This window comes from Artibeus jamaicensis, unplaced genomic scaffold (genome assembly GCF_021234435.1).
Source record: "Artibeus jamaicensis isolate MK-2021 breed Jamaican fruit bat unplaced genomic scaffold, CSHL_Jam_final scaffold_1964, whole genome shotgun sequence".
NCBI lineage: Eukaryota > Metazoa > Chordata > Mammalia > Chiroptera > Phyllostomidae > Artibeus > Artibeus jamaicensis.
Genome location: NW_026522030.1, coordinates 38142494 through 38165462, shown reverse-complemented (window position 1 = coordinate 38165462; position 22969 = coordinate 38142494). Strand labels below are relative to the sequence as shown.

At 44.9% G+C, this 22969-nt stretch overlaps 1 protein-coding gene across 5 annotated transcripts in view; it reads left to right on the top strand.

The window, feature by feature from the left end:
• Window positions 1-22969, top strand: part of TJP2 (tight junction protein 2) — a 91119-nt gene that overhangs the window by 53169 nt on the left and 14981 nt on the right. For all 5 annotated transcript variants that reach the window (XM_037157598.2, XM_053656290.1, XM_037157595.2 and 2 more), the window contains exons 3-14: window positions 819-943; window positions 2575-2677; window positions 4083-4734; window positions 10219-10322; window positions 10963-11116; window positions 12649-12757; window positions 12867-13000; window positions 15522-15588; window positions 16358-16508; window positions 20280-20388; window positions 21556-21766; window positions 22421-22608. In XM_037157598.2, the coding sequence (XP_037013493.2) occupies window positions 819-943; window positions 2575-2677; window positions 4083-4734; window positions 10219-10322; window positions 10963-11116; window positions 12649-12757; window positions 12867-13000; window positions 15522-15588; window positions 16358-16508; window positions 20280-20388; window positions 21556-21766; window positions 22421-22608 (2107 nt within the window). The remainder of the gene's footprint in view (window positions 1-818; window positions 944-2574; window positions 2678-4082; window positions 4735-10218; window positions 10323-10962; window positions 11117-12648; window positions 12758-12866; window positions 13001-15521; window positions 15589-16357; window positions 16509-20279; window positions 20389-21555; window positions 21767-22420; window positions 22609-22969) is intronic.

Below are 22969 nucleotides of genomic sequence, written 5' to 3'. Positions count from 1 at the left end.
TTTATCATCAGTGGGCATGGTGGGCCCCCATGTAGGAGCTTTTGTTGGGGGGAAATTTTTTATTCTTGGAGCAGATTTTTATATAATCAAACCACGATTAGGGTTATAGTCACATATACCCACATTATCTGGATGGTAGTACCTGGGAGCTTAGCTTTTTTAAACACTGAAATGAATTAGGATTTGGCATTATCTGAGTTTACTGTTACTCTTGGCCGTAAAGTTAATTAATCTGTATTTCCATCTTGTACACCTTACATGCATGTAGAAAAGAATTTAATGTTTTGCTGTCATAAGATTTCAAAACTAAGGTTATCTTCAGATTTTATCTTGTAAATCCATTTCCTTCTTTTTCACCCTGTATGAAAATGGGGTCGCCAGCTCATCTAACTTGGAAGTGAAAAGTACACATTATAGGGACGAATTTAGCACAGACTCAGTTGTGCGTGATGTGGTGCCAGCTCTGGCCAGGATACGAGGACAGGTGTGATTGGCGATTCGAACAGCACAGCCCTGTTTGGACAGAAGCTGTTGTTTTCCATCCCCTGCCAGCTTCCAGTGATAACTCCAGTCAGTGCTATCAATCTTGTCCAGCTTACACAAGGCTGTTCCTGTCAGATAAGGGACTTCCCTCCGTCGGCCTGTCAGCTAGCAGGGAGGCTGCTTTATTTTGTTTTTGTAAGCCCACTCTTCCTGAGCTGTCTCTGGTGATCGGTTGGCTCTTTATACTGTGTGTTAACTGCTTGTAACAAATCCTGCAAGCCGCTTATGGAAGGGTGTTTTTGTTTTCATTTCCTTCTCTTAACTTCAATGAACAGGATTCCAAGAGAGGGTTTGGAATCGCAGTGTCCGGTGGCAGAGACAACCCCCACTTTGAAAATGGAGAAACGTCGATCGTCATTTCTGACGTGCTCCCGGGCGGGCCGGCCGATGGGCTGCTTCAGTGAGTGCTCCTCCTTCCCGCCCCACCCCCGCCAGTCCCCCTGGGTGTCTCGAAACAGGATGCTTTGGGTGGGGTGCACTTTTAAAATAATTTTCAAAAAACATGTATGTGTGTGTGTGCTTTTACATACTATTAGGTTGGCCAAAAAGTCCATACATGGGTTTTTTTTTTCTGTAAAATAAAAGACCCATTTTTCATTTTCACCAAAAACTTCATTGATTTGGATATTTTGAGTATGTCAGCTGTCTCCTCTGGGGCATAAAGTTGATTGTTCTCAGTGTCTCCATTTGATCGCCATCAACTCCAACTGGTCTACCAGGCCGTGGAGCATCGTCCAGTGAGAAATCTCCAGCACGAACCTTCACAAACCACTTCTGACATGTTCAGTCAGTCACAGCACCTTCTTCACACACTGCACTAATCTTTTTTTGGGTTTCAATTACGTTTTTACTTTCTTGATTATATTAAAGCATAATATGACGAAAATGTTGCACATTTTCTTCCATCTTTAATACTAAAATGGCTACACAAAAATTCATGGATTTTGATTTTTTTAAAGTGCACACTGATATGACAGCTGTCACAATACAGTCTAACAGAAGTGTTTCGAATGAAGTGATAGACAACTAAGCGCTACTAGAGCCACCTTACAGGAAAAAAAGCAGATGAACTTTCTGGCCAGCCCAATACGTGAGTGTAATACGTGGATTGGGGCCAAAACACAGCAGTCCTCTGGGAACATCCAGACTGCGGAGGAAGGAGGGCAGGGTTTCCTCGGGAAGAGAGTTCAGACCATCGCAGCTGTCATTCCTGGGTCGAGAGACCATTTCTGAACATGGCATATGGGATTGGCATGCTTCTTCTACCCCTCAACACTTAACCCAGCACTGTTTATTTTAACTTATGTTCGTTAAGAGTGTAATGGCGATTCCCTGGATTAATGACTATCTGATTTGTACGAGGGGCGTGGCGTTGGGGAGCGCCATCTTTCTGGTCAGCAGAAATGATGCCATTTCATGAACATCTGTCTGAGTCCCTCAGCATCGTCTCTTCAGGGCAGAACCTGAAGTTAACCATGGGACTCTGGGCCAGACAGCTCCCAAGTTTAAGTACTATTGGCATTTCAAGTCTCTATGGTCTTATCAAAGTTAGTAGACTTTCAGAGAGCAAAGAGAATTTTAAAATGACTTTTGGGGTGAGATAAACTAAGAATTAGCGTTCTGTGACCTCAGAATTTCTTTAAGAATCTGAGGCAAGCTCTTGACCTCCTCCTCTCCGAAACACGAGTGGATATAAACCTTCGGGAAGTCCACTGTGCCCCTGGGGTGAGGAGGACTGAGGCAGCAGGTCACTTTTGCCAGGAGCCTCGTCAAGTGGCTCCTGGAGGGACCCTGTGGTTTGGGTCCTTCCCCCCTGCTGGTTTTCAGTAAACAGTCAAAAGCAGGCTGAGGGACTGCAGGGTTCCCTCGTCAGAACCCAGACTGAGTGGACTGATTAAGCCTGGGGAGTCATCAGGCACTCAGCCCTTTAATAAGCATGTCAGGCCAGTTTGCTGCCTCTGTTCCTACATGGAGGATTCACAGTGACTAGATGGGAGTTGTTCATACCCCGTGGTTGTTTTCTGTCCGCAGAGAGAACGATAGGGTGGTCATGGTTAACGGCACATCCATGGAGGGCGTGCTCCATTCGTTCGCCGTTCAGCAGCTAAGAAAAAGCGGGAAGATCGCGTCCATTGTAAGTTCTGGGTTTGGGTCAGCTCCCCTCTGTAGAATTTTGGGGTTTTGCCCAGAAGAAAATTACCACTTGATTTTAAACACTTGACACAGTTGTATCATCTAAGAGCTGCTACCTCTTGTATCCTCAGTGCTTTAGCAGGGCGATGTAATGGGTGATGAAAATAATTCCTCCCTGCCTCTTTCTCCTAACTTCCAACCACCTGTGTTCTCTTATCAGCATGAGTTTGCTTTCAGAGCCCGGTTACACAATTACTCCCTGTGAGAATTAAGTAGATTGAGAACAGTGGTGAAAAAGCATTAATGTAGGAAATAGATTTCACCTGAAAAACTCGTTTGTGAAGGCCCAGACAAGATCTGCTGTATCTTCACAAACTAGAGTTTCTTAGGAGGCAGTGGCAGCCAATAGCATTCATTCATTTATTTGCTCTCTCATCCGTGTAGCAAACAGTGGTACAGGGTCACCTCTGAGCCAGACGCCGCTTGGTTCTTGAGCGGGTCTGAGCTGCCGGGAGTGTTCTCTCCAGTGGGGCCAGTGCACTCACAGAGCAGAAATTTGAGTGGAGCGGGTTTGAGGGCAGTGCTAGAGAGGTGCACCAGGTGGGAGGTATTTCATTTTTTTTTTTAACTTTGTATCATGGACGTTTTCAAACAAAAGGGAGAGTTCAGAGATTAATGTACTAAACAGTTATATATGTAATGCATGTTAGTATTCTATCATATTTACTTATTTTCCCCTCTGTATGTGCACATAAACACAACTTTTTGTGAATCATTTGAAGGGAAGTTGCAGACATGACGGTTTAGCTCTGCTTACTTCAGCATGTGTCTTCCAAATGGGGACATTCTTCTGCACCATTATGATACCATTATCCAGTGTAAGACCATTCCTAACAACTCTCCAGTGTCATCCAACATCCAGTGCATATCCTGAGATTTCTTCGATAGACTTTTCCTTCTTCCCCAGGGGATCTAATCATTCATTGTCCCCGGCCCTGAATCTGTCTTATTCTTTTGAATCTAGGAGGGCTCCCCCCACTCCCTGCCACTGTTCACCCCAACCCTCCACGCCCCCTTTTTAATGACAGTGACCTTTGGAAGAAGCGAAGCAGATGTATATAGAATGTCTCACTTTCTGGATTTGCATTTTTATAACTTACAGCGAGTTCAAGTGTACTGGTGCTTTTCACACTCTGAGTAGACGCAGATTTTGGAGGCACTTTGTACTCTCTGTCTGACGTCGTTCTCAACCCTCCGAAGTCTTTATTGCCCCTGTGTTCCAGAAGAGGAAGCTGAGGCTTAGGGACACACAGTTTTACTGGGAGGAGAACCAGAGCTTTTAACCACCGCATTCTCTTATGCTTAACTGTGATCCTCTTACATCTGCACTGTGTTTTGGTGAACAGGTGGTCAAGAGGCCTCGGAAGGTTCAGTTGGCCCCCCTGCAGGGCGGCCTTCCCCTCAGTGAAGATGACCGGGCTTTTGAGGTAATGGATGAGTTTGACCATAGAAGTGCCCACAGCGGATTCAGCGATCGGTACAGTGAGAGGAGCCGGCTGCGCAGCTGGGAGGACAGCCTGGAGGGGGGGCACCCCCACGAGCGGCCGCACAGCCGGGAGAGGGACCGGAGCCGCGGCCGGAGCCTGGAGCGGGGCCTGGACCACAATGACTATGGCAGAGCCCGAGACCGTAGCCGTGGTCGGAGCCTGGAGCGAGGCTTGGACCAGGACAGCTATGGCAGAGCCCAAGACCGAAGCCGCGGCCGGAGCCTGGAGCGGGGCCTGGACCATGACTATGGGCGAGGCCGAGATAGCAGCCGAGGCCTGAGCTTTGAACAGGCTTACGGCCAGCCCTATGACCGGGCCTACAGCCCGGAGGTGGAGTACAGGCACAGGGCACAGCCCGATGCCCGGTATGAAGGATCTTGGAGCCGCAGCCGCGAGCACCTCCACTCACGCAGCCCCAGCCCCGAGCCGAGAGGGCGGCCAGACCATGCAGGCCAGCTGGAGATGGACAAGCCCATTGGGGTCCTTCTGATGAAAGGCAAAGCAAATGAAGGTAGTAATGCTTGGTGTAGAAAAGCGCTAGTATAATAATAGCTAACTCTTACATGGCACCTTCTGTGTGCCATGCACTGACCTAAGTGCTTTGCACCATTTAGTTCATTTCACCCTCATCACTGCCTCATGTAGGAGTTTGCGTATCTTTATTTTATAAGGCACAGATAAGTTTATTGTGCCTGCATTTGCTGAGGGACAGGAAAGCTCATTGACTTGCACATTGAACTTGCACAGACTGCAGAAATTTGGCTTTAAACTACTAGGCCATTGGTTCTCAAAGCAGCATAAGTACCAACTGGACACTTGTTAGAAATGTATACCCCTCAGGCCTCAGCCCAACAGCCCCATTTCTCAGAAACTCAGGGGTGGGTCCTGAGTTAATGAGCCCTCCTGGTGGGCCTGCTGAAGCTTAAACTGATGAAACAGCTCTCTGCCAGGACCTATGCTGAAATTGTTCTCTTTGTTTAATCCTCACCAGCACCCTGTGTGGTAGGTAGGAGACGTTCTGTTTTACAGGTGGGAATATCAGAGGTCAGAGACATTTTTGGTGTGCCTGAGATAGTTTAGGGACTTGGGCCCCAGGATTGGAAAAATACCAGGTGACTAGGAAGGCGAGTGAAGGCCAGGTGGCCAGAAGAAAGGCCAGGTAAGCTGACTACGAGAATGTTACCACTCCTCCATGTTTTGCTTTAAAAAAAAAAGGCAGAGTTTTATCTTCTAACTGCTTGCCTTTCTTACCTGCCTTGGAACATTCCACAAGCCCTCCTGCTTCAAAAAGCCCGTCTTACTGTCCTCACTTTGACAAGCCCGCCTTGTCTCCACTTACAGAGCAACCAGGCAGAGCCACCCCCCCAGCCAGTTTGGAGGACCTTCCTTTCCTCTGTGCTGTCTCCTTGGTGCTCAGACAAGCTGAATTGAATCTTCTTGGAAATTCCTCTGGTCTTTTCTTTTGATTTCTATCTTGGGGAACCCAAGAACCCAGTTTGGGTAATATGCCCATGCACGGGGTTGGCCGTGGCCCAGGCTGCCAGCCCCACATTGCATTCCCGGTCATCTGCACACACTCGACCCCATCCAGAATGCACTAAAGCCCCGCGTGGCAGTCAGTGAGGCTGCCAGCACCTGCAGTTTAGGTCAGGCAGGGTTCTGAAAGTCAGTGGACTTGCCCACACCTTGAAGCCAGTTAGTGCTGGAGCTGGAACTCAAACCTCCATGGCTGGTAGGAAACAAGTAGGTGAATGAACAGGGCCAGAAGCCCAGTGTGGAGATACTCCTTGCTTTGATTCTTGGCTTCTGACTTTTTAAGTTCTTTGTGACAAATCTTTCATTTTCTTTTGTTCTCTAGTTGTTCTCCTTCCAGGAGGACAAAAGATAAAGAGCACCTGAGCATGCAAAGTGAAAAGTACTGCTTTCTAGGTTGGGAATTTACATTTTAAATAGCCTATTTCTGAGGAATATGTATCTTAGGAGGTTTAAGAATTCTTTAGACTCTTTATAACCATTTATAATGCCATCCTAATTCATCAGCCCACAAGAGTTACAAAACCGCTGTGCTCCCAGATTGCAAGGTGGACCATGGTAAGGTTTTCAGGAAGGTGGCTGGGCCTGCGGGCTCCTTCGAGGTGGGGGGGGGGGGCTAGTGCGCATTCTACAGGACTTGCATCCAAGGGTCTTGAGTTCCCTAAGGCAGTGCTTTTCGGACTTTCCCCTCCTTTTTTCTCATCTTTCCCTCTCCCTTTTCTTGCTCCCCCTCCCGCCCTCCTGCCACAGAAAGAATCACATTTAGCAAACAAGCATGGCTTGTACCTGTACAGATTTGAACAAAAGTGTTGTGAGAGAGTACTTTATGTGATATATTCCAAGAGGTTCCATTACATTTAATTTAAAAATGCTGGTTGCATCTCACTAAATTGGTAAGAAGACTTACTAATGGGTTGTGACCCACAATTTAGAAAGACGTTGTTTGTGCTAAGGGACTGCCCATGTCATGCCTGGTCTTAGTAGTACTATACAGGAAATAAAGGGGGTTATGACCCTTTGCTGATATAGTGTGTTAATCCTCCTAGGCCATTTTGTTCCTCAAACTTAGAATTCATTAAGACTTAGAATTTGTTTTTAAAAAGTGCCGCTTTTTAAAAGTTTTTTTGGGCCGCCTTTTGCTGAGATTACATAATAACTTAGTTACCACTGGCCAGAGTTGCATAAGAATTGATCTTTAATGAAATTTGGCAGTAGGCAAGATCTACATTTGATTAAGAAAAATGTGATCTACTCATATGGCCAGCTCTTGGCATCTCAGGGCACCAAGTAGCTTCCTGGTAAATGTGTTAGAAGCTGGTTAACTGATTTTTTCCAATTCATTTAAGAGATCTCCACATGCAAACCAACCTTACAAGTGCAGTTTTTAAGAGGATAAAGGAATGGTTGATATGCAAGAAAGAAGTTATCACTCAAGCTTGTCTCAGCCTTCTGTCCCAGCCAGTAGGGAACTGCCAACCATGAAAGAAGATGCTGTCTTACCATTATTCACTCTTTCTTTCTTTCTTTCTTTCTTGTATATTTTATTGATTATGCTATTACAGTTGTCCCAGTTTTTTTCTCTTTATTCCTGCTCTGCCCTGCATCCCCCCATCTACCAGCATTCCCTGCCCCTTAGTTCATGTCCAAGGGTTGCACATACAAGTTCTTTGGCTTCTCTGTTTCCTCTACCATTCTTAACCTCCCCTGTCCATTTTGTGCCTACCAGTTATGCTTCTTATTCCCTGTACTTCCCCCCCCTTCCCCTCTCCCTCCTCACTGATAACCCTCCCTGTAATCTCTATTTCTCTGATTCTGTTCCTGTTCTAGTAGTTTGCTTAATTTTTGCTTTTGTTTTTTAGGTTCAATTGTCAATAGTTAAGAGTTTGTTGTCATTTTACTGTTTGTGATCTCCTTTTTCTTAGATAAGTCCCTTTAACATCTCATATAATAAGGGCTTGGTGATGATGAACTCCTTTAACTTGACCTTATCTGAGAAGCACTTCATCTGCCCTTCCATTCTAAGTGAAAGCTTTGCTGGATAGAGCAATCTTAGATGTAGGTCCTTGCCTTTCATGACTTCAGATACTTTGCAGCCCCTTTTTGCTTATAAGGTTTCTTTGGAGAAATCAGCTGATAGTCTTATAGGCACTGCTTTTTAGGAAGCTATTTTTTCCTTTTACTGTTTTTAAGATTCTCTCTTTATCTTTAATCTTGGGTAACTTAGTGATGATATACCTTGGTGTGTTCCTCCTTTGGTCCAATTTCTTTGGGAGACTCTGAGCTTCCTGGAAATCTGTTTCCTTCACCAGACTAGGGAAGTTTTTCTTCATTATTTGTTCAAATAAGTTTTCAATTTCTTGCTCTTGTTATTCTCCTTCTGGCACCCCTGTGATTCAGATGTTACAGTGCCTAAAGTTGTCCTAGAGGTTCCTAAGCCTCCCCTCCTATTTTTTAATTTTTGTCTTTCTCATTCTGTACCAGTTAGATGTTTATTTCTTCCTTTTGTTCCAAATCATTGATTTGAGTCCCAGTTTCCTTCCCTTCACTCTTGGTTCTCTGAATATTTTGCTCTATTTCATTTTGTGTTGCCTTCATTTTTTTCTTCATTTTGCTGTGAGCATCCTGATTATAAGTGTTTTGAACTCTGCATTAGATAGGTTGTCTATCACCTTGTGGCTTAGCCCTTTTTCTGGAGTTTTGATCTGTTCTTTCATTTAGGCCATATATTTTTTTAATCTCAGAGCAGGGGGTGTTGCAGGGGGTGGGGCCTTAGGTATTTGCTAGGGCGGGGCAACCCTCTTTGCTCCCTTGTGCCGTTATCTGTGGGGGAGGGTCAGAGGGGACAATGCCTCTCACTCGCTCTGCTCCAGCCCCACTTTTCAGCAAACTCTCCCCCGTGAGGCTGGGAGTTTCTCCTGCTGTGGCAACCCCTGCAGCTTTTCACAGCTAGAGGTTTCCTGTTCAGCCAGCCCTGCCTCCCCTGCACAGGCCACCGCCTTGCTGCGCATCCTCTCTGCTCCGCTGCGTCTTCACCCCTCTTCCTGGTCTGAATGAATGTTTCTTTAACTCTTTGGTTGTCGGATTTCCATGCAATTTGATTTCCTGGCACTTCTGGTTGTTTCTTGTTTTTAAATTGGTTGTCATCCTTCTTCTGGTTGTGTGAAGAAGTGAAGCATTTCCACCTACACTTCCACTTTGGCTGGACCTTGAGTCCCAACCCCATATTCTTTCCTGAGTGTCAGCTCGCTAAGTGGGTGGGGAGTGGGGCTCAACACTTTTCATCATATGGTAGGATCTGATGCTATCTTACCGTAAGTCACGTAAAACTTATCTTTCAGCCTAATTCATAACTTTCCCCAATTGTAAAAAGTTACTTTGTTTTGTAATTACAAGATTTTGACTTCAGAACAGTAATAAAATTTAAATATGCCTCTTTTGAAACCTTCTAACATCCTAAAATAACCAAAATTCACCCTTAAAAATACATATTTTTACAAGTTTGGCAAGTAATATCAGCATAGTCTGAATAGTATTTCAAGTATTTTAAAGTATACACACTCAGTACAGAGTTTTTTGTTTTGAGAGCAATTCGAAGTCCATAAACCCTCAGAGCTATGCCGGTTTTAGTTAAATGCTTTATTGCTTTGCCTGGATTATTTGCCCCTTTTCTTTACACACTGAAATTTCTTCAGCGCCAGCCCCCATGCACGCTGAGTCGTCACAGGTGGAGGCAGCTCTGTCCACAGTGCCATCCTGCAGGCAACTGCACCATCAGCAGACAGTGCCTGTTAAGACGTACTGAATTGTTTTTTCTCCCCAACGTTGTATATGGAAAAGGGTTAATTTTGTAGCAGATACTCACATATAGCCTTCACTTAGTTTCACCAGTTGTTAACATTCTGCCACTTGTTTTCTTTTGCCTTTTTTTCCCTTTTCTCCTGCTTCCTTCCCCTCTCCCTCCTCCCTACCACACCCAACCCCCTGTCTCTCAGTAGTGTTCTGGAACCACTTGAAAGTACGTTGCAGGCTACATGACCCTTTACCCTTAAATACTTCAGCAGGTATCTCCCACGGATAAGAACATTCTCCTATATAACTGTAATGCCTTCATCACATTAACATTGATGCCCCTTTTAATACATTATAGTGCAGTTCATTTTGAAATTGCTGCAAAATAATGTAACCCACCCCCCTACCCTCTCACCTCTTCCCCACATGAGATCAAAGATCTACTGAAGGTTCGTGCGTTGCATTTGGTTTTTATGTCTCTGAATCTGGATAGTCCCTCTGCCTCTTTTGCTTCATATGACATTGACTTTTTCTCCAGGCTAAGTCATCTTACAGAATGTCCCACATGCAAAGTTAATTTTTCATCAGGATGTTAAAATAGTTCCCAAAAACCAGACTGAGTTTTCTGAGCCAGTTGGTGAACTGTGTGCTCGTTGGTGTTTTTGTCCCCTAGAGTACGGCCTGCGGCTGGGGAGTCAGATCTTCATAAAGGAGATGACCAGCACCGGTCTGGCAACTAAAGACGGCAACCTGCACGAAGGGGACATCATTCTCAAGGTGGGCAGCCGGGGCAGAGGACAACCAGACGCATGCTTGGCTTCGCCGCCTGCATGTCCACATTCAAGTGCAGACACAGTAAAACCTCGTTGCAGTGGGAGTCGGTAGTAAGACAACGTCTGGGAAGAACAGCTGAGCGCCAGAATTTTTATTGGAAAAACCAGACTTGGAGATCTGTAATACTTCAATGTCAGTTTTTAAAAATAGCTCAATGAGTACTTTTTTTCTTGCCTGTTTGTTTAAAGTTTAAGCTCTTATTCCCCAAACGAAGGGAAGATGAGAGGGAGAGTTGGTAGTATATGAATGCTGAATACTGAATAGTTTTTGTAAACCTCTCCAGTCAGGAGACACGTTACTGTAGTAAACCGAACCATTATCTTGAGCTTGGAAGTTAAATAAATTAGCAGAGTAACTTAAGTACATTACAGCTCTGTTGTGCCTGTGTTTGGGATCCAGGCATGCAGGATTATATTTAATTTAAAGGATAATTCACTTTCGTTCAGTGAGTCACCCTAAAGCCCATGTCTGTCTGAATAGATGAGCAAAGTCTGTACATTTTTAGTAGGAGAAAATGTGAATTTTTTAATTTCCCTGTGAATAGTTGTATCACATATACCATTACTGTTCTTTATAAACACAGATAAATGGAACTGTAACTGAGAACATGTCTTTAATGGATGCTCGGAAACTGATAGAAAAGTCAAGAGGAAAACTCCAGCTGGTGGTGTTGAGAGACAGCAAGCAGACGCTCGTCAACATCCCATCGTTAAATGACAGTGACTCAGAAATAGAAGGTAAAGAGAGGAGGCCGTGAGCTTGGCTGGAAGAGAGGGGGCTGTTGCTTCCGCGTTCTTACCTGCACTTAGTGTGGCTGTCCCGCTGGAAGTTAAATTTCCAGCGAAAGCCTCCCCTTTAAACTTTTAATTCCCAAAGATAAGTGTTTGGTCGTTCTTTTCTTTTTTTTTTTTTAAGATTTTATTTATTCCTGGAAAGAGGGGAAGGGAGAAAGAGGGAGAGAAATACCAATGTGTGAGAGGTACCTCAATCTGTTGCCCCTAGAATGGCCCCCAACTGGGGACCTGGCCCTCAACCCAGGCATGTGCCCTGACTGGAAATCGAACCAGCAATCTTTTGGTTCGCAAGCCGGGACTCAGTCCACTGAGCCACACCAGCCAGGGCGGTCGTTATTTTCTTATTAAAGTGTCTGTTGAAATTAGGTTTCCAATGTGAAGTTCTGGTGCACTTATGAACTCCCAGTGGGCGCTGTTTAGGCCACTGAAAATAGAACTCATTAGTAAAAAATTCGGTACCAGCAGTTCAAAGAACTAACCACATACATTTGTAAATCACTCATTCTTGCAATTTCTTGTGAGGTTTTTTTAAAGTGGCTATTAATATTTCTAACAGAGAGAAGACAGTATGGAGGTTAGCAAAAATAGGTAGATGTTACAAAGAATCAGTCACAATGGCTTACATTGTGTGTTCAGTGGTTAGCAATCTGTGTCACCTCTTCTATTTCATGACATATATTCATGTCTCAAATATGAATTATACATTGGGTAACATTTTTAACACATACAAACTACCAGTAAAAATAAGTAATGGTGTTATTTTCTAGTTAATCATCTAGTATTGCCTTTGTGTAGCCAAGTTTAGAAAAAATATTAAGTTCTCAAGTTTTAAGATAGATGTTGATTTTTAAAAGCATTGCTTTATAGAACTTAGTTTAATTTTCATTATATCAGAGGTCTACGCAGTTGTGAGTGCTTTGAGTGCAGTGCAGAGAAATCGTGCTGGGAGCTCATTGCCCTGCTGTTCACAGCACGGTCCTCACCCTCCAGCAGCATCAGCAGCATCAGCAGCATCAGCAGCATCAGCAGCATCAGCAGCATCTGGGGCTTTGGTAGAATTGCACTGTCCCAGCGCCCACCCCCCACCCCCCACCCCCTCCCCCGCCTAGAACAACTGCAGTCTAACCAGGGCTCAGGTGATTCTTATGTCACATGCACATTAATGTTTGAGAAGTGTATATATATATTTTTTTCCAGTAATTGAACTTTGACTCTTCAGTAGCAGAAATTGTGCTAGAAACTGTGATGAAGGAGGAACCTAAAATTCTATATTTGGCTTTCTCTTCATTAATTAAGGCCTTTCCCTTTCAACTATCTGGTTTCTTTTTTTCAATTCTGGAAGACCGTGAGACTAATGGCACATTTGCTGCCTGCCTCTCTTCCATTTCCCACGTTTCCTAACCAGAGAAGAGGATAATTTCTGGTACAGGTCTTAAATATTTTATTAAAAAGTCCCTTCTAATTTTTGAAACCAGATGTCTCGGAAATAGAGTCAAACCGATCGTTTTCTCCGGTGGAGAGGCGGCAGCAGTATTCCGACTACGATTATCATTCCTCAAACGAAAAGCTGAAGGAAAAGCCAAAGTAAGATAAATGATGAGTGTCTTTCCCTTGTACGCGTCACTGTCTGTGCACACACATACGTAGTTGTGAATCTGTCACATTGTGAGTATTCACGGGACATGTGCTTAAGTTCAAGGGAGGACGTCCAGAACAGATGGTCCAGGGTGGGCTCCACACCCACGCCCTTCAAGTGTGCGGAGGACGTTGCGGCTGTGGTTGGCACAGAGACCAGCAAGGAACCCAGGTACCAGGAGGAAGCCCCAGGTGAGGCTCATTTTGTTTATTTTTTATTGATTTGTGAGAGAGAGCCGGGGCGGAGGGAGAGGGAGAGAGAGAAACATCAGTTTGTTGTTACACTTATTTGCGTATTCATTGGTTGATTCTTGTGTGTGCCCTGACCCAGGATCAAACCCACAGCCTTGGTGTATCAGGACGATGCTCTAAGCAACTGAACTACCCGGCCAGGGCCCGGGGCTCATTTTAAAGTCACTTTCAGAAGTTTCTGCTTAGTAAATCCAGAGGATGGCTGGAAAGAGAGAGAAAAATCATTTTCAAATATGGAAGAACCATTCCTATCTTTCTTTCTCTCTTTCCTCTTAAAAGATTTTATTTATTTAGAGAGAGGGGAAGGTAGGGAGAATGAGAAGGAGAGAAATGTGATAACGAAACATCAATTGGTTGCTTGCCTTTCACACGTACCCCAACCAGGGATCAGGCCTGCAACCCAGGCAGATACCCTGACCCGGAATCAAACTGGTGACTTTTCAGTTTGTGGGAAGACACCCAACCACCTGGGCCATGCTGGCCAGGGCTCTTTCTCTTAATATTTAAAAAAAAAATGTAAAGAAAAACAGTCCTTTTCCTGCCAACAAATTGGTTGCATTTTGTTCCATTTGATTAGTTATGGTACTTTGTGTCCTGTTTCTGATCCCAGCCCGAGCCGTTCCTGCTCACAGTAGTTCTGACACCAAACGTGTAGCTTTTTCCCTCCCCTCCACTTCCAGGTCTCAAAGTCTCCGGACACCAAGTGAGTTGTCCTGCGATTCAGTTCAGTTCTGACACTGACCCCCTGCAGACCCCAGAAGTTAAGGGCTCTGTCCCACAGGATGCCCTCACTTCACATGCCAGTCTCCAGTCCCAGGTTATCACCTTGACTTCTGACCAACCAGCTCTAAACAGGGAGTTCCCATGACCCTCTTCTCCAGTTTGGTAATTTGCTGGCATGGTTCACAGAGCTCAGAAAAGCATTGTGCTTGCCGATACTGATTTATTATAAAGGATACCACTGAGGAACAGCCACATGCGACATGCAGCCATACATATAGAGCAGGGTGTGGGGGAAGGGAATGCAGAGCCTCCGTGCCTTCTCAAAGCCTGCGCTCTCCTAGTACCTCCATGTATTCACCAGCTTGGAAGCAATCCGAACCCCATAGTTCTGTGGAGGCTTCGTCATGTGCACAATCGATGATTACCTCAGTCTCCACCTCCTCGCCCCTCCCTGGATGATGGGCAGGCAGGCTGAAAGTCCCAAACTTCTGGTCATGGCCAGCTGCGTGCCAAGGCTATCCAGGAGCCCACCAGGAGGCATGTCTTGAATAAGCATCAAGACATTAGGATTCAAGGATTTGAAATCCTTATGTTCCAGGCTAAGCCTCGTTTTTACAGAATAGGCAACACTGTTTCTACCTCTTCCAACGGCTCATTAGTAGAAGCCACTACTAACAGGAGCTATGACTTTGGAACAAAGGACCCTCCGGTCGCCCAGGAAATCCCAAGGGGTGTAGGAGCTGTGCGTCAGGAACTGGGGTCAAACACCAGATGTTAGAGGAAAGATGTTCCCGGCCCCACCAGTGCCCTGGAAATTATGGGGATTTTAGGAACTTTGTGTAGGAATGGGGGGCAGAGACCAAATAGATGTTTTTAATTGTATCACAGTCACTTTTTGTCATATTCGAGTGGCTGAGGTCCTTTTATATCCCGTGTCTGATCTCAACCCTACCCCAACCCTGTCTCTACCACCCTGAACTTATTACCTTGACTTTACATGCATAAATATTTATCCACGAGAAAACAGCATTATTATGGGTTTTTAAAAGAGATTTTATTTATTTATTTTTGGAGAGAAGGGAAGGGAGGGAGAAAAAGGGAGAGAAAAATGGATGTTGGTTTCCTTTTGCACACCCCCTACTGGGGACCTGGCCCACAATCCAGGCATGTGCCCTGACTGGGAATCGAACCAATGACCTTTGAGTTTGCAGGCCGGCACTCAATCCGCTGAACCACACTAGCCAGGGATGTTTTTTTTGTTGTTTTTTTTGTCTTTTTCAGTTTTAAAAAATACTATCTTCTGGTATGTATGATTATATATCTTGAATTTTAGAGGTTCATTTCTCACTTATTTTGAGAAACCATTGGCACCTGCTGTCTTAAAATTAAACTTCACCTTAAAGAATTATTTTTGTTGTTTGATGTGATGATATATATAGCATAAGGTACAGAACTGAATTTTTGGTGGATTTTGTCATCTTCTTTTTCCCTGAGAGGATAAAGGAGGGAGAAACATCGATTAGCTGCCTCCTGCATTTGCAGCCCAGCTGCAGGCTGAACCCACAGCCTCGGCATGTCCCCTGACCGGGAATCAAACTCACAGCCTTTTGGTTTGAGGGATGATGCCCAACCAGCTGGGCCACCCTGGCCAGGGCATAGGTTTGATGATCTTTGTATTTTGAGATGGACTCACTCCCTTTGTCCAGGTTGGTAATGACAGGTGCTTTTTACTTCACAGCTCCTCAATCAAAAGCAGCGCCGAGAAATTTTCTTCGTCCCAGTCCTGAAGATGAAGCGATATACGGGTATCTATTTTCAGCCTTTAAACCCCTTTGTTTTTCCACACAGCTCCGTCTCCTTAACTGAGATCCAGAAAAAAATGGTGTTTTTTTAACAGCAGATGGTGATTTTGCTTAAAATCAGCCACCTTTAATCAACCCCTGTTGCTAGTGTTTATGAGAAAGAACTCATTGGTAGAAGAGCAAAATCAGGAAGTGGGGTAAAGTTTGTGTTGTTGACTCTGTCTGCGCGTCCGCTTACCTGGTTATTTCTCCAGAACGTGATTCTGAGTATTTGAGTTTGGCAGGTTGGTAACTCCAGATAGGTGAGGTACTTACTGCTTAATGCCTCTGTGGGGGCTGCAGTGACCACACAGATGGCGATCCCAGTGTGTGGGGGGAGGACAGTGACGCCACGCTCTGCACTTGACAATGAGAACCCGGGCTGTGCGTCCATTTGACAAGAGCCCTGGAGTGGCGGCAGGTTTTCCTTTGGAAGAATAGTTCACGTGGCCTTAATTTTGTAATTTTAACCTTGCCCTTTATTGGTTTTCTAATCTTGAATGAGCTCACATAAACATTTTATATTTCTACTTCTTTACTAATAAAGTGGGCCTATTACATTTATCTTACAGTACTGAGGATGATAAAGTTATATATTACATGAGGGAAATGAGAGACTTAAACATAAATCACTCTATAGATAGAAGAAATTAAATCTCCCATCTCCTAATGTTGGTCCCCTCTTACAAAAATAATCTTTCATTTTTCCTTTCTGAAACTGAAATCCCTGCAGCCCCAACACCATTATGGTGAAGTTCAGGAAGGGAGACAGCGTGGGCTTACGGTTGGCCGGTGGCAATGATGTCGGGATATTTGTGGCCGGCATCCAAGAGGGGACCTCGGCGGAGCAGGAAGGCCTTCAAGAAGGGGACCAAATTCTGAAGGTAAGGAAAGCCCAGCCCTGTTTCTAGATGTTACAGAGAAAGAGTGGTATTTTCCGGGGGACTTGCAGAAGTGAGGGCAGAGTGGTCCCGCTTGTAAAAATGGATCAGCTGCACGTGTGTGGACCCCCTGGCATCAAGGTCCCAGTTTCCCTGGAATGGGTCCTGTCCTCTCAGCCCTAGAACCCAAAACTCACTCCTGTGGGGGAACTTACAATGTTCAAGACCCTCGCAAAGATTTGTATTCGCTTGATTAACAAACACACTGAGACTAACTAAAGGCCTAGGAAGAAGAGCCTTGCAAAGATCTTGCTAATGTTTAGTTTTTTGTTGATTCCCCTGTCTGGTTGTCACTCATTAAGGCAGTGTGCTGTCATTGAGCAGAGGTGGGTGTTGGCACCACATCATCTGATTTGAACGGCATCCCAGCCTCTCATCAGTTCTGTGACCTTCACTCAACCTCTGAGACAGGTTTCTGCATCTGTCCACTGGGGATAAAAATACCTGCCTTGCAGGGACCCTGGGAAAATTAGAATAGGCACAGGCACCTATTCTAACACAGGCACCCAGCAGAGTTCCTGGCACAAGAATATGAAGGTCAATGTTCCTTCTGTTACCCATTGGAAAATAATAAGTGGCTTCTACTGAATATGTTATTTACATCTAAAGTTGTCCAGGAGGAGGATTTCTTGGTTAATCGAATATGGGTACTTTTAAAGTTACTGTATATGTATTTGTATAGTCTGTTGGTTTTGAAAAATGATAACCAACTCAGCTTCGACATTTTATGAGACACATGTAATGTATTTCCCACTGACTTTGGCATAAACTTCAAGAATGTCATGGACCTCTTGATTATGCAAATACAGAATGCTAGGGGACTGGCTTCACTGGAATTTCTGCTTCTGTAAACTTGCATTTCTTAGGTAGGACTCACTGGGGGTCTGGTAAGATCATCTGGGCTCAGAGGAGAGGGGAATAAAGAGCAGAATTCCGGGGGAAGCAGGCAGCAGAGCACGAACAGACGCCCTCTTCCTTCTTGGCTCTTGGCCCCACTGCAGGAGCTCAGGTTTCATTTCTGGAGCACGTGAAGGGCAGACCTTGATCATGAGCCGTGCCAAAGCTTTCCAGTGACATTCTAGACCCTCTTTGGCTGCAGCCAGGATCCTAGAAGACGAAGTGTACCTGAGTGAACCTCGTGGTACCACGTGATCCTAGGAAACATCACTCACCAAGTGCTCCTGATAAGAATCCCATCCAAAGGCCAGCTCATACCAGTTTACTCTGGAGTGGATGATGCCAAAGAAGAAAAAGCATGTTTCCTTGCTAGTGTCAGGGCCATAGGAAGGCAGGGACAAGTGCGGAAGCTTTTGCTCTTGAAGGATCAAGGATAAAATATTCTTGTACTCGGGGGGGAAAAGATTTTCTAAATTTCTGTGGGAAAAAAATAGGGAATTCATATAAGGACGTGACAGGCCAACCTCTCCGTAAATTGTTCAGGATGGGGAGACTTGCTTCCATGGGTGAAGGGTCACGGTATGCAGGGCTTATATTTAAGAAAGGGTCTCATTCCCTGCTTTCATTTGGGAACAAGGAGGAAACTATGGGAACTGGCTTCCTCATTCTTGGCTGAAAATAAATTTTCTGTTGACTACAAAAGGAGCCCCCGGGTCTGTGAAGGGGTGAAAAAGACTGAGCTCGCCTGCTGCAGCAGAGGCTGCTATAGAATCGCCTTCAGGTTCACACCAGACGGTAGATCCTGTGGACTATAAACCAGATGATAAGAAGGTAGTTATTGGAGAGGACCATACAACTAACCTTCAAAGCATCGAAGTGCCACCCTGTGGTTTTTTGTTTTTTCAACCTTGTTTCAGAACAACCTCTCATGGCAAATTGAATCGTGTGGTGAACTGTCTGTGGGCACTGATCCCTTTCTTGTATCGCAGGTTTTTTAAGTGTGGCTCTTCCTTTGGTCAGGCGTTGGCCTGACGTGGAACGACAGCAGCGTGTGCCGTGTGGGGCCGAACCTGCGCCTTGTAAATAACAAATCCACGTGCTTTTGTGCTCGGCCTAGCTCTTTGCTTATTATTTGTCTGGTATGGTTGTCATTTCTCTTTCAGAAACTTTTAGGGGATGGAAAAGAGAAAAAAGAAAAACTTCGAAGTTTGCTTATTAACCATGAGGATTTACCTTGTAGCCAGCACGTGTGCTTAAATTTTGACTGTTTTCTTTTTGCTTGCTGGATGGTCAGTCTCACGTGACCATAGAGGTGGACAGAGGGACCGATAAGGTTTTCTCTAGCCCTGTGGCCCTGTATTACTTAAGTAAACAAATATAAGCATATGCATGCATGTAAAAACATACAGGTGGCCATCCTGTCGTATGTAGACACAGGCATAGATCTACACGTGGCACGAGAAAGTTCATACAACGAGGTGCAGTGATCCTGGTTTGGGGGACGGTGAGACAGGGAAGATTGTTGTCCTAGGGGCTAAATATTGTCTCAAAGGGAAAGTTAATGTGATTGTTTTAGCAAATCACTTTGTTTTAAAAGCACCAAGTTTTAGTTCACTTAATTATACAGTCTGACATTAACTAAATTATAAATTCTAACATTAGTTAATGAATTGTTTTTTTATAATAGAGCATTAAAGAATTCTGTAGTCCTCAATGATCAAAGAAAAGATTTCATGGGAATTCTGTGTCTTTTTACTACTGTGACACATTATTAAAACATTATGGACTTTAAAAGAATTTTTGCATTTTACTTATTTATAGTTTTTCTTTTTTAAAATGGTTTTAAGGTACAAAACAAAGATGTCAAAATGTTTTTTTTTCCCATGTTTCAAATGTACTTGCTTTCTAATTTCCAAAAACTATTCACAGTGTACCCTACCTACTCAGTGGGGAGTAAATGTTGTGGGCTTTTTGCCAGAAATAAGTGTGCATCAGAAGCTTAAATATATAAGCCTATATATCATGTTATTGGTCTGCTATATAAAGCTAATACTCTTTAATTTCTTAAACTCATTAAATACCTTTTTAGGTGATAGAAGCTGTAGAAGAAAGGTGGAATTGATTAGAATACTAATTTTTAGGCTTTTGTTTGAACTGATTTAAAAACTGCGTTCATGCCTTCAGGGGGGCCAGGGTGCTTCTTTGCCATAGGCCCCACCACTCCCTATTGCCTTCTACTTGCCTGTTTTCTGATTGCACATTACCTCCCTGGCCACCTCAACAGGAGCCTCAAAGAAGACCAGACACAGCCCCCAAAAGTTCTGATCTGATCTAGTGACAGGTCTTCGATGGCATGCATATTCCTAAGGGGCGGTTGGCAGTGCGGGGAGGCAGAAAGGTGTAGCGGTGCCCACACAGCCCAGGCTGGCAGCGTGGTGCTGCAAGGGCTTGAGTAGGGACACTAAGGGCTTCTTTTATTTTTAATTATTATTATATTTTATTCATTATGCTATTACAGTTGTCCTGATTCCCCCCGCCCCCCCCCCAGTGCCCCCTACTCCCTCAGGCAGTCCCCACACCATTGTTCATGTCCATGGGTCATGCGTGTAAGTTCCTTGACTACTCTGTCTCCTACACTGTACTCTATATCCCCATGGCTATTCTATGATTATCTGCTAGTACTTCTTAATCCCCTCACCTTTACATCTAAGTTTTGCCCTGGGAAGACCCTGATGAAAGCAATCAGATAAGATTGCTCTCAGGTGGCACCTTTTTGTAAACTTTGTTTTTGTTTTTCCCACTTGCTCTTTCTGTCAGGTGAACACACAGGATTTCAGAGGGCTGGTTCGAGAAGATGCTGTTCTCTACCTGTTAGAAATCCCCAAAGGCGAAATGGTGACCATTCTGGCTCAGAGCCGACCTGATGGTGAGCAGCTTTGTCCATTATTTTAATGGGGCAGAGCGGAGACTGTGGGGAGGACAAGAGAGGTGCCTTGGGACCAGAAGATGTAAATTTGGGTATTAAAAATTGAAATGGATTTTAACACCTGATCTCTGGAGACAGTTTGGGTGCCATTTAACTTTCTGTAGAAAGTATTCTCTGCACCCACTGAAATAATTCCACTGCTTGTATCAATTGGGAATATAACTGCCGTTCTGCACGGTGATCCATCTATAAGTACGGCCTGGAGTTACTCCCGAGCCTTTCACAGGATAGATGCAAACAGCCACACTTACTGGTTGGCTCCCACATTACCTACCGTTTATCAGTCTGACAAGTTGCTTCCCCTGACCGGGTCTCATTGTTTCCACCTATAAAATGGGATTTGATAGTATTTTCTTGTCTGCTTCAGGGGATTGATTGACAACTATATTAGGGTTTTCTAGAGAAACAAAACCAGTAGGGTGTATGTATGTGTGCTGTAGAGAGAGAGATGGATTGACTGATTATAAGGAATTAGCCTAATAATTAGGGAGGCTGGAAAATCCCAGGATCTGCAGAGTGAATGACAAACTGGAGACTCAGAACTAACAATCTAGTTTTAGTCCAAGTCCAAAGGCCTGAGAACCAAGAGTCAATGGTGGACTTGAAGTCCTGAAACTGGCAGGTTCGAGACCTGCCAGAAAGAGCTGATGCTGCCTCCATTTGAGTGTGAAGGCAGGAAAAACTGATATCCCAGTTCAAAAGCAGAAAGAGGTAGTTTTCTGCAAGTCAGGGAAGGGTTCATCTGTTTGTTATATTCAGGCCTTCAACTGATTGGCTGAGGTGCACCCACATCAATCTTCTTTGCTTAGTTTACCAATTTAAACATGAATCTCCTTTCAAAAACACCCAGAATAATGTTTGGCCAGATATCTGGGCATCCTGCGAGCCAGTCAAATTGACACAGAACCATAATCATCACAGCCGCTCAAAGGTTAGTTATTTTAGTCTTTTTCTCGTTGGAGCCGTGGTTTCTATAGTCTGTATGCTGGCTTTACTGAATGGACAGAAGGGAAAGGGGGTGATCAGAAGTAGGAGAAGCCGGAAACTCTTTAGGAAAAGACCTCTAGGTAAGCAGAATGCAGCAGACAGTGTTGCGTTTGTTTTCAGTGTACAGAGACATACTGGCTTGTGGCAGAGGGGATTCGTTTTTTATAAGAAGCCACTTTGAATGTGAGAAGGAAACGCCACAGAGCCTGGCCTTCACCAGAGGCGAGGTCTTCCGCGTGGTGGACACCCTGTATGATGGCAAGCTGGGCCACTGGCTGGCCGTGAGGATCGGAAACGAACTGGAGAAAGGCTTAATCCCCAACAAGAGCAGGTATGTGAAATCACACAGTCCCACGCGCCCCTCTTTCACATCCCTCTGCAAAAGGAAGCCTCCCACGGCTCCACGATTTGCCCTCACGCCCTCTCCCATCGTCTCCTCCTTGTTTACGAGGAGCGGCCTGCACCTGGAAATAGCTGCCAGCTGGTCTGTGCGAGTGTTCAGCATCACGTAGTCAGTCGTGGCACTTGGCTGGCTCTGACCAATATCCTGAGGAATGTCCACCGCTTCGCAGGGCATGTGGGCAGATACCGAGCGGCTGTAGTGTACCAGCACGCCTCTTAGAGATACGTTGCCCTTTTTCAGTGAGTGTCCCTTGCCCTTAACCCCAGTGGACACTTGATGGTTTGCCAACACTTGTATTTTGGCAGGGGTCTCAGGTCTGTGTGCTGAATACCAGCCTGTCAGAATGAGCCACTTTTAGTGTGTTTATCACCGAGCAACTTCTGGGGGGGTTTTATGGGGACCGAGCCTTTATCTGCCTCCACTGGGAAGAGAGCGTCCCCACGTTTCCCACCCTGTGAAACCTCCCCATTGCCACGCTGCGTCTTCCCTAACCCAGGCTCATACCACACACCTGGCTAGGGACATGCACGTAGGCACATTTTGTAGCTTTAGAGATGGACTTCCTGTGGTTTCCTCCCTCAGAGCCGAACAAATGGCCAGCGTGCAGAATGCCCAGAGAGACAATGCTGGGGACAGGGCAGACTTCTGGAGAATGCGCGGCCAGAGGTCCGGCATGAAGAAGAACTTACGGAAGAGTCGGGAGGACCTAACGGCGGTTGTGTCGGTTAGCACCAAGTTCCCGGCCTACGAGAGGGTGTTGCTGCGAGAAGGTGAGGAAGCCGCGTGGGGCCAGGAAGTCATCCGACCGGACTCAGCTGTCTGCCTTCATTTTCACATTGTAACCATCAAGTTCAAACTTACCTGTATTGCTTAGACCAGAGCAAGGTTATAGAGTTGGACTCATGTTCAAACACGAAAGAAGGCTTATCAATAGGCAAGCTGTGCAAACTCATAAATGGCGGCATGTTTCACAACCTGAGTTATTTTTTTATATTACCTATAGTGAAGTTTATCTTTAATAATAGGGGAATGAAGGCATATTCTTCAGAAAAGAGCTGGGCTGAATTGGGGTGGGAGAATGCAATTGCTTTCATGTAGACATATCAGTAGCCTGTAAAATACTTCTGCTTT